The 11,334-nt window shown below is 37.1% G+C and overlaps 1 protein-coding gene across 1 annotated transcript; it reads left to right on the top strand.

Moving 5' to 3' along the window:
• Positions 1 to 4,085: 4,085 nt before the first annotated feature.
• Positions 4,086 to 11,037, top strand: LOC106664162 (kinesin-like protein costa; the record flags this gene model as incomplete). Its single annotated transcript, XM_014389615.2, is given in 8 exon segments — positions 4,086 to 4,281; positions 8,064 to 8,135; positions 8,211 to 8,310; positions 9,499 to 9,596; positions 9,668 to 9,819; positions 9,910 to 10,110; positions 10,682 to 10,825; positions 10,903 to 11,037. Coding segments are annotated over 7 exon segments (843 nt in total), but the record flags the coding sequence as incomplete, so codon positions are not given.
• Between the last annotated feature and the right edge of the window lie 297 nt (positions 11,038 to 11,334).

Below are 11,334 nucleotides of genomic sequence, written 5' to 3'. Positions count from 1 at the left end.
GAAAAATACAATACTGAAATCAACAAAAGTTACTCAAACGCTATATTTTATATCTCCGGTTCTGACTTATTTATAGAGACCAGGTTTTTTTGTCATTACATGTGGTTTTTAAGGGTCTAAACCCACGTAAATTTTCCGGTCGATCGGTTGAATTGTCTGAAAGATATTTATTTTGAAATCGTGAGATGCGGTCTGGTGTGATGTAGGCTTCATAAGAAAACGAATCGGAGGCAGGCATATGGAGGAAGGCGAATTTGGGAGATTTTTTTCCATATATCACCCACATCCCTAGCTACTGGTGGAAGTTGTATGAATCCTAATAAAGAAAAATCAAACTCCATCTGGGACAGGCTCTGAGGCCGCCCAAACAGGCAACAGTGATAAATCTGGTAAATACGTCCCCTTCAAGGCAAAGAGATGGAGATCGAACAACTCTCTGCAGATGAGATAACCAAGGTCCGCCTGTCGGGAGCCTCAAAAAATAGGCTATTAACCCTACTAAAGTAGGGGGTAGAATATGTAAAGGCCGAGGAATAGGATAAGCCGAAATAACTTTATAAATGTGACCTTAAAGCCAATAAAGGATAAGGTGCAACACAAGTCATCCCAATTGACAAAACCTGCTTCAAATGCCGGAAAAAAGAGGCCAAGGTCAGAAGACTGAACACTTCAAAAACAAGTTCCAAATAAGGCAAGGTCCACCAGGAAAGAAATATTTTACAAAGGAGCCTTTATTACAAGTGAAATTAGCTGTGGTGGAAGACGGCTACTCAAAAAAATAGATGGGTCCCGAAAGGCTCGACATCACACCATTAAGCTGGTGTAAGAGAAAGTTCAGTTGAGCACAGGCATTGGAACTAAAATTCAGCACATGCACTCATGGGCCAGGCTATACCTTTTCATAACCTGTGAGGATCAGATCAATGCCAACTGGCCAAGGGAGACCATCCTCACACTAAGACCATGGAAGGACACAGTCGCCCAGGCTCTGGTGGGGTACGAGATGTCAAACCACTGGCCTGTAAGACTTGCACACTTGTTCCTAAAAACATGAGACTGACAGCAGATGCCCTCACCCAAAAAATCCACAAAACTAAATGGGATGCGTGGTTGAGATTGTGTGATAATATCACAAAAACACCTCATTGTGCCCGCACACATAAAGCCCTAACCAAGGATAGTACAGGGAAGCAGGTAAGCTTTCTCACAAATGCAGATGTAAGCTTCACATAAACAGAAGGACATACTTTCTGTTGATCCCAGGAGCAGAAATAATCCATGAAGAAGTACCCTTTGAATACTTGAAACCAAAAAGGTCTTCAAAAGAGTCAAAAGAGAGTGGAAGAAAGTGGCAAACTAGTAAAACCGAAAGCCATAACTGGGTACTTGAGATAGTTTGCCTAAATAAATCACCAGGAGTGGACGGAATTTACCCAGTCCTACTACAAAAAGGCTTCACTTAGCGATAATATTCAGAGCCTGCAGCTATATTCCAGAAAAACTTGCGAGAAAACGAGTGGTGTATATACCAAAAGTAGGATGACCCATTGACTACAAGCCCCACTTGTACCGACCTATCAGCCTTTCATCATTTATGTTACAAACATCACAAAGACTGTTAGAAAACCACATCCAAAAGAAAACAATGAAAAACAAACCCTTCAGTGAGGGACAATTAGCTTATCAAGCAGGGAGTTCTACAGAGTTAGCACTGGATGACCTGTGCAAACACCTAACCAAGACCATAAATGACAAGGAGTCAGCAGACACTTTTCAAAGGTATAGAGGGAGAATTCAACAATGCAAATACAGCCTTTCTATATAAAGCAATAAACAACAGGGGAGTTTCGGGAAAGGTCTGCCAATGGGTGGAGGTTTTCCAAATGCCCAAGAAATATGATAATTGTATCCACCATATAGTAACGACAATAGTAAATCTAATAACCCCAAGCCTAAACGGGACTCTGATCCCATTTTCCAACGAAACCAAATATTTAGGGGTGAGAGACCAGCGGCTCACTTGGAATTCATATCTACCTAAAACCACTCAGAGAAGTGAAACTGCTTGGGGGAGGTGCAGAGCACTTTGTTAGAATCCATTCACTGATCTCAACTGGTTATATCATTGACAGAAAAAAAAGCTATAAATGGCATAGAGTGTGACCTATTCTTAGACTACTGATTACTCTTCCTCTTGCCTATTGTTTGTCACATGCAGCTTGTTATTCATAGTACATACCAAGCCATTCATGGCCAGTCGGACCATAACAACTTTTACATGTGTGCATAATAATGAGATTATAAGAAATACCAATATGACCAGAGAACCACAAGAAAAACACAAGGATATTCTGAGTGTCATACGGAGGTGATGTAATATGTCTTGAATTATAGGGTTATCAGTAAATGGATTCTTTGTCGCAATTGGCTGACAATGAGGAGGATATGTAATAGTTTTCTTTATTGCTAACTAATAACTCAGCTGTATAATTGAAACATACGTGAGACACCTGAAGCATATAGATTTGTCATAGAACATAAATAACGTTGGATCAATATAATTGGGCTAATTTTTGCTGCTTTATGTATAACATGGTGTTTCTTTTTTTAAAGTGGTTAATGAAAGATAATTTAGAGCTTTTCGTTATCCAGGGCTCAATTTGGAGGTGTTTTTTTTTTCTTTGTGAAAATTGTTTGGTACTATTGAATACATTATGTGGAGTTAGACTGTTGTTGTTAGAAACAATTTTTCCTAAGTATGATGCATCAATAATTTTTCTCCTATAGGCAAAAGGCATCAAGACTATTAACAGGACTATATCTAATTGCTCCAGTGGTAATTCTTAGGGCAGTGTTGTATATGGAGTTAATTGTGCTTTATGACTTGCTGTACCATGATCACTACAGGCAAACTCAAGTCTTGAACTTTGACGTTAGTAGAAATATACAGAGTATAGAATCTGTCTATCTCTCATCAGTTACAACTGACAGTCCAAAGTAGATTTAAAGCAGGGAGCCAAATGTTTTTTAATTTTGCCAACATATCTGTTCAATCATTTCCCTCATTTCCATGATGGGTTTTAACCATTTGAAGCTAACATCCCAGCCAGTATTTAGACAATAAGGTGTTCTCGGGGCAAAGGTGGCCGTAACGGTGTAGGCAGCATTACTGTAAGTAAAGGTTCCACGTTCAAATCCAGCAGCCCTGCAGTTCAACCTGACATGCTTACATATGGGCTTTTTTTCTCAAAAACCTGGCACCCCGAGGGTTCATATAACCTCGTCGTTGAAATACCTTCTTTAAACAATCTATACGTGTTATATACATGTTTGAAATGTGTGTCATTTTCTCTCCACGCGAGTTGTTCTCAAATTATTTACTATCCTATTATTCTCTCGACTCTCTAAGTTCACAACCAAAGACTTTTAAGCTGATATTTATATAGGTTTCGACCAGGTCAATTGAGTGCTATCTACTCAGCTTAATTGTTAGAGTAAATTTAAGCCAGTCTAAAGTTTTCATATATAATGTTGTCTTTCACACACAATGTATGCACATCCAGCCCAGCCAATTTCAGTTCCATGAGCATATATTTTGTGTGAAGTACGTTGGTATGCAGGAGGTTCTGATAGCCAAAGCACAAGTCCTGGATGAATTCAATTAATCTTTGAAACAGGGCACTCCATCTCAATCCTTAGAAGAAAGATGTAAAAATTCAGGACTTAGCAGTAATATCCTTACCTTGTCTAAGATGGCCATTTTTAATGTGGATACCTATGCCACAAAAAGGCTCAGGACCTATCCACAAGTACGCTTCCTCATTCCACTCTACTCCTGTGAGTCCTGCGAATCAGAAAAGTGTAACTTTGTTTTGATTGATCTGTTTAATTTAGAAGCAATTCAGCACCAACCTTGAGCTAATAATGATTGAGTTTAATGATGTGGTGGCCGCCTGGCTGTTCGACATGATAGTTATATCCTTGGTTTTGAGATTTACCCTCCAAAAGTGCGACACTCGACAATGAAATATCGATATATGTATAGTACTATCGACTTTCGTCCAACTAGTAGGTGACACCTCACTACACCTGACTAGTGACTACCTAGTACCTCCTCAAAAGTCAAGTGATCTGCGTTCTTCGTCGGCTAACTGCCTAAACCCGCTCCAGCCAAAATGTGGATATTATCCAGAACCGGAGGCCAGACGACGCAGAGGCCACGATCCGCCTTTTCTCCAGCCGCTGTCCGTTAAACGTGAACCTCAAACGGTTCCAAAAAAGGTACCAGATTTTTTTTTAGATGGCATTAATACCTGTTTCTACCCATGCCGGCCGCCCAGTTCGGTGGTGTATAACGATCAAATATTTTCAAATGGAAAAACGCACTGTAGGTCTGCGTGGTGATGAACCTGTAGGGACGTTTCCGATCATTTTGGTCCGCCTAGTCTCGCTTGTTTGTCTGTCACATGCTTGTCGTCATATTCAGTGTTTTGTTTGAATGATTTTTTTTTTTTTTTTGGTTTTTAAAGTAAACTTGTTAAATAATGATTCACCCGTCGTTTCTCGCTGGAGGTCTACGTAAGGCCTTCTACACTGATGGACAAAATTAACGCACTGCTCAATTTATTTATCTTTAATCCATTATCTTTGTACATTATTTACAGGTAAATAGGAGCTATCAAAGTCAAACTGTAAATAATGCTTTGTTTGCTTCCTTTATTTACTTTTGTACTGATTAATCCCATTTGCACAAAAAGTGGCAATGTACCATCCTATTCCGCTACGCCTAATGATTGGTTTCAGTTAATCTTTTTCCTTCATTGTTTTCATCTGTTATCATTCTTTTTGTTAAACCTTTTTTTAATGGCTCCAGTCAGGCATTTGAGTTAGTACAGCATACAGTAGGAAGGGTTTTTCGGTGCATCAGAGAAACAGGGCTTCACCCTAGAAGGTCAGGACAGGGTCGAACTAGGACTACCGACAAGAAAGATGATGGATTCATCCATCAGGCTCTACGAAATCACAGCGTAATGGGAAATTAGATAAAACAAGTCCAAAAACTTTTGATTTCCTACAGGACTGTAAGAAGAAGTCTCAATGAAAATAACCTCAGGGCGTGGACCTCTCCTTACCAGTGCTCAAAAAATGGCTAGTCTTCAATTTGCATGTTAACATGTGAGTTGGACATTGGAAGATTGTGGTCTAGTTCTCCTTATAGATGAGTAAGAGTTAGCCTCAAATCTTCAGATGGGCATAATTTTATATGGATATGCTCAGGAGGAAGGTACCCATGCTATACCATCCTCAGGTGGCATTCCAGTAGTGGGTCATGATGTTCTGGGGTGGCATTTCCTTGGATGCCCGCACTGAAATGGTGTTGTGTGAGGAAGATCTCTAATTTCACAGATGTACTTACATAATTGAAGACCAGGTAATGCCGTTTGCCCCTTCCCATATCAGTGAGAGATTCTTGCTAATGCAGTATAATGCCAGGCCCCATAGGGCACATATTGTGGATGACTACCCGAATGAGGTTGGAACTGACTGCTTGGCATGGCCAGCTCGAAGCCCAGTTTTAAACCCAATGGAACACATTTGGGACCAACTTAATTGACGAGTATGACAGCGAAACCCAGGTCCTAACTCTTAGAAGTGTTAGATGTAAATGTAGATGTAATATTTGGGGTGTAGTATACTGCGCCCTTTAAGAGCTATTGTATCCCCCGTACTCTGCCTAAAGCACATCGGTGAGTCCTATTTCATCAAGAAACTTGATTAATAGGCGTGTTTTCAGTGGCTGAAGCTCTTCTATGATCACATTGTACATCCCAAATCACTTCCTTCTGCGGTCAAGTTTCACAGTTTGTAAGTAGATGTGTTGGTGTCTCCTCTGCCGCCTTGCAGAATCTGCATGTGCCGTCTTGGATTATTCCAATCTTCTTTAAGTGTCCATTTAGCTTGCAATGTCCCGTTAAGAATCCTATTAGGATTCGCAGTCTATTCCTGCTTCCTTTGACAGATTCTGTGATTTCTTTCTTGCCAAAATTGGTTAGAAGATTCTTGGATAGTCTATGTCCAATGAGTGAATTCCATTGTTCCTTCATTTTCTTTTTGTCCTTCTGTCTGAGATATTCGTTAATAGTGTGGATTCCTATGCCACAGAAGGGTTCAGGTCCTGGCAGCGGTGTAGTAGTTCCTAGCCTTGCCAGGGTGTCCACTTTCTCGTTGCCTTCTACTCCCATGTGTCCTGGGACCCAGCAGAGACTGACTTTGTTCTGCGTACCGAATATGTTTAATTTGGTTTTGCAGTTCAGCACCATCTTTGAACTAATGATATTTGAGCTTAGTGCTTTGATGGCTGCTTGACTATCTGGCATGATAGCTATGTTCTTGTTTTTGTACCCTTTATTCAGGTTGAGTTGGGTACATCTTTCGATTGCGTGAATCTCAGCTTGGAAGATACTGGTGTATTTTCCCATGGGTTCTGAGTACTTGGTTCCAAGACTGAATACTCCTGCCCCTGTACCTTTTTGTGTTCTAGATCCATCTGTGTACCAAAGGATGGTGCCATTCTTAAAACAGGTGTTTCCCTCTCGTTCGCATTCTTTTTTGGGAGCTAGATTTATTTGGAACTTAGAAATGTTAGAAACAGCTGTTCTTCATGAATGGGAAAAAATTCCTCAGGATTGTATCAGAAATCTTTTCCAAGGAAACCAACGGCATGTGTAATCGGATTGGATTCGTACCAGAGGTAGAAATACTCGGTATTAAATGGGAAAAAAGTTTTTTTTTGTTACATTTTTATTAGTTTTTCATTTTTTTTCTTTACTCAATAACTTTTTTTATAAGTAGGTAATAAACATTTTCTTTTTAAATGTCATTTTTTCCACCAAACCTATTTTTGGAATGCAAATATGAATACACCCAAATAATCGCTCTTATCAGGTTGTTTCAAATCAGTAATGTTTTATTATGATAAATTCAATGAAAACTTCAGGTACTTTTGAACAAATTTAATCAACCATGAATCATGTTGTTTCACTACCTGTTGCCATATTTTATGTAATTTTAAGTCTGTCTTCCCAGAACCTCAGGTTTTTGAGCTACATATAAAGGGCAATGAGAGGTGAATATGGTCAGTAGGTTAACATATCCCAGCCACTCCCCAAAAATTTCTGGTTTTATCCTAGCAGAAAGCAATCCCATTGTGAGTAGCAATTGAAAAAACAAAAACGTCGCCCCCACATGAAGGTTAGATAAGGTCGGAGGATTAGGTCGAGGGTATTGAAGGACTTCCATTAATTTATAAAGGAGGCCCTTGTAACATACACGGTCAAACATTTGTACTACATCAAAAAAGGCTCCCATACACTACTTTGTGCACAAGGAGGAAGATATACATTGCTAAACACTTACTAGAATGTAGAGTGTTAAAGTTGGTAATCGTGGGTTGCTGCATTCCTCTCTGAATATTGTTGTAAAGTCACTAATTTCGTGGTCCACTTGACCAATTAATATATTACAATTAATTAAGGTTTTTAGTTGAGATGAAAAAGTCAATGGCACGAGCGGGATTCGAACCCACGATCTTCGGCTTGATACGCCGCTGCTCTACCATTTGAGCTTTCATGACCTCAATCCACTCGAACACCAACTTCCCATCTCAACCGCACCTTTTGAATTTTCCCTCCTTTTTGCCATTTTTCAAATGTCGTGTAATCGGATTGGATTCTCGTGGGTTCGAAACCCGCTCGTGCCATTGACTTTTTTATCTCAACTAAAAACCTTAATTAATTGTAATTGTTGTAAAGGATGGCCCAACAAAATCATATAATTTAATTGTCAAGCTTACAGTGATTATACCACCATCTGTATTTTTTTTACTTATAACATTTTATCTGTATCCAGTAATCTGAGAAGTATCCAAGAAGAACAGGAGAGAGGAAATATAAAATATAAAATATCCTAATACAATAAAATTAGTTCTCTGAAAAAGACCTAGTCTACCAGGATATGATTCTTAATAGGCTAGAAAATGTTTAATAAAATCTTTTCTTTTGCAGCTCCATCTATTCATGAAGTGATATTTAATTAGTTTGGATAATAAGCTGTTAATTCCATTATGGCATATCAAGGTTGGTATTTATTAACGCAATAAAAAGTTATTTATATTTGGCTTCTTATTTAATCAATTTATTTTAACATTGCAGAAATTTTAAGTGATAGTGATAATTATAGTGATGAGGAGCCTCTTTTAGCAGGTGAAGAAGAAGATAAGATTTTAGGACAGTTTGCATCTCAACACAATAGGTTTGTATTGGGTTGTCAGGAAAATGATGCAGGTTTTCATGTTTTCTTTCATTTACCACTCTACACAATAAATTGTTTATGTTTGATGGATTATTCTTTTGTGCGAATGTCAACACTTTTTAATCCAAAAATGTTTGTTTACTTCAATAGCATTTCATTACTCGGAAATAATTCAGCCTTTACTAACATGTCAACGCATGATTTTTGCGTAATTTCGTTTTGCGACTTTAAACTCAGTCGGAACAGTGCGAGGAACATTAATGAAGTCTGGTGTGATGGCAGTGTAGTGAGAGCACCATTCAGCGATGGTTTCAAGAATTTCGAGAAGGAGAGTTTAGCCTGGAAGAGAAAGAGATCATGGAAGGATTTCTTCCCTTGATGATGATGCTCTGCGAATTATGGTCGAAGAAAATCCCAGAATAACTGTTCGAGAACTTGTAGAGAATCTTTCTATTAGCAAATGGGATGTTGCTGATGAAAGGCAATTGGACAGATGAAAAAGCTTGAAAGTTTGGTTCCTCATGCTGAAACAGAAACAAACCTTGCGTGGATAGAATTGTTATTTGTGATGAAAAGTGGATTCTCTATGATAACTGCAGACCCCCTAGACAGTGTCCCGACAAAGTAGAAGCAGCGCTACATTTTCCAAACCCCCAACTCATCAAAAACAGGTGATGTTGACTCTTTGGTGGGCTTCTTGAATCCTGGCGAAACAATCAACGCCAAAATGTATTGCTCCCAAATTGAAGCCATGCACCAGAAATTGGCATTATTGAAGCCATCTTTGCCCAATCGGAAAAGGCTAATTCTTCTACATGACAATACTCAGCCCCATGTATCACAAGTGCCAACACGAAAAATGTTGGATATTGGTTATTAGGTTCTACCTCACCCTCCCTACTCTCCAGACCTCTTGCTTACCGACAACGATTTTGTCAGACACCTGGACAACATTTTACAACATAAAAAATGTATTGATCAAAAGTCCTTAGAAAATGTGTTAAAGAATTTGTTAATAAATAAAGTCTCAAAATTCCATTCAAAGGGTGAAGTTGCCATCACGTTGTGAAAAGTGTATTGAGAGTGAAGGTATTTACCTGCATTATTTTCTGGACAACCCAATAATATATCTTAGATAAATATATATTTAAAGCTATGTGATATTTAATTTTACAATTTTTTTTTCAGATTCCAAACTTTAAATGAATCAATTGCAAATGATTCATTGGGGTATGGCAGCTGGGAATGCTCTGAAAGTGAATCAAACGTGATTCAAGGAACGTGTTGTATGTTATTTATTTATTATCTGGCTTATGATGCATACATACAAAGTTATACAATAAATGAGTTATTTTAGCCGATGGGACAACCAATAAAAATAGATTTTTGTCAGGAGGTATTTTCCCAAAACCGATGGATTTTGATAAATCCAATCAATTTAATGATAGTAACAGATTTGACAGTTTTGAGGGATCAACATTTTGCCTTCCCAAGCCAAACTCAAAGGAAGTGAGTAAGATCATTCTATTGTCACTCTAAGGTTGTGCCTAAATGAAAATATACAAATTTGTTGTTTAACTTTTTTTGTTTTAATTAAAGGAAGAAATATTGTTGACAAAATCAGCTTATGGAAAAATTTGGGGAACTACTCATGACAGTTCATACAGAAGGATCAAAGACAATAATATTCATTCGAGACAAACAAGAGAAGAGACTAATAGACAAGAAATACACAATTTACGAGAAACAAAAATGTTTTTGCTTGAACAGAGGTGTAAACTCGATTATAAATTAAACAGAGTAAGTACATTACCCAAAAAATATGTTAAATATATTAAAAAGCTCAAGAATATATGCGTACATATAATATTTACTACCAGCTTTAAATAAACATCAATTATATAATGTTTGACATAGCTTTTTTTGACATTTCTATTTATTTTCCAACAAATTTTCATTGATTTTTGGTGTTTTAACATAGTTCAATGTCACTGATTATTTTTCTATTGACTTATGCACTAAATATGAAAAGATTTCTTTTCTTTAGACTTAAGATATTTATACTCGTTGCAAATTCTTTTTGTAGCATATACTTATTGTTTTACAGTTAGCCAATGAGGGTTAAAAATTCATTAAATATTAGTGAGACCATAGTAACAAAGAAGTGAGATTTTCTAAAATGAAAGGATCCCCTTGCACATAAATATTCTACAACAGTAGAAACTCGCCACACCTCTGCTATTGTTTTCAGTCATTTCTGTTAAAATAAGAAAAAAGTAAAATGAGAAATCTAAAATTGCCTCGACCACCCACATCAAAACTCCCTGATTTACAATCATCACAAGTTACAATATCCTTGTTATTTTTGTAGGTTAAAGTTTTCAGTAATGAAGATGAAAGGAAATTACTTGAAATTAATGAAGCACTCGAAGCTGTTGATTATACCATAGAATTTAAAAATAACGCACTTACTGGGAAAAAAGGTTTTCTTAACGATGGCTTAGAGCAAGGAAAAGTATGCCATTCTATCGTATAAATTAATTATCTAGTAATTTATAAGAGGTTTATTAGTAATATTTCATTTTTATTCAGGAAGTAAACATCTTGGAAAATGTAATGAGCCTTTCAGAACCAGAGTTGAGATATTTGGTTTATAAATATTTCAATAAGGTTGTCGATCTTAAAGAAACTGGTCGTAATGCCGAACATCTCTTCGCAGAACATGAGGTTTAAAAAATATAATTACCACTATTACAAATGTATGATGCTAAATGATGCATATTGTATTAAATTACAATGCTCTCTCATTGACTCTGATTTTATTATTGCTTGAATTTGTATTTTTTGGGATAAGTTATATTATAATTACATATAAATAGCTTTTTCCGTCAAATTAACCCTTTTTATTTTGAAATTAAGCCTATCTATTTTGCACCAAAATAAACCTTTTTAACATGAAATTAACCGTTTTTACTTCAAATTAATTTTTCATTAAAGAGTTAAGGAGATGGTTTGAAATGTAAG

Source organism: Cimex lectularius, unplaced genomic scaffold (genome assembly GCF_000648675.2).
Source record: "Cimex lectularius strain Harlan isolate CLEC.00 unplaced genomic scaffold, Clec_2.1 scaffold105, whole genome shotgun sequence".
NCBI classification, from domain to species: Eukaryota; Metazoa; Arthropoda; class Insecta; order Hemiptera; family Cimicidae; genus Cimex; species Cimex lectularius.
The sequence above is the reverse complement of the archived record's forward strand: the minus strand, read 5'-3'. Positions and strand labels throughout refer to the sequence as shown.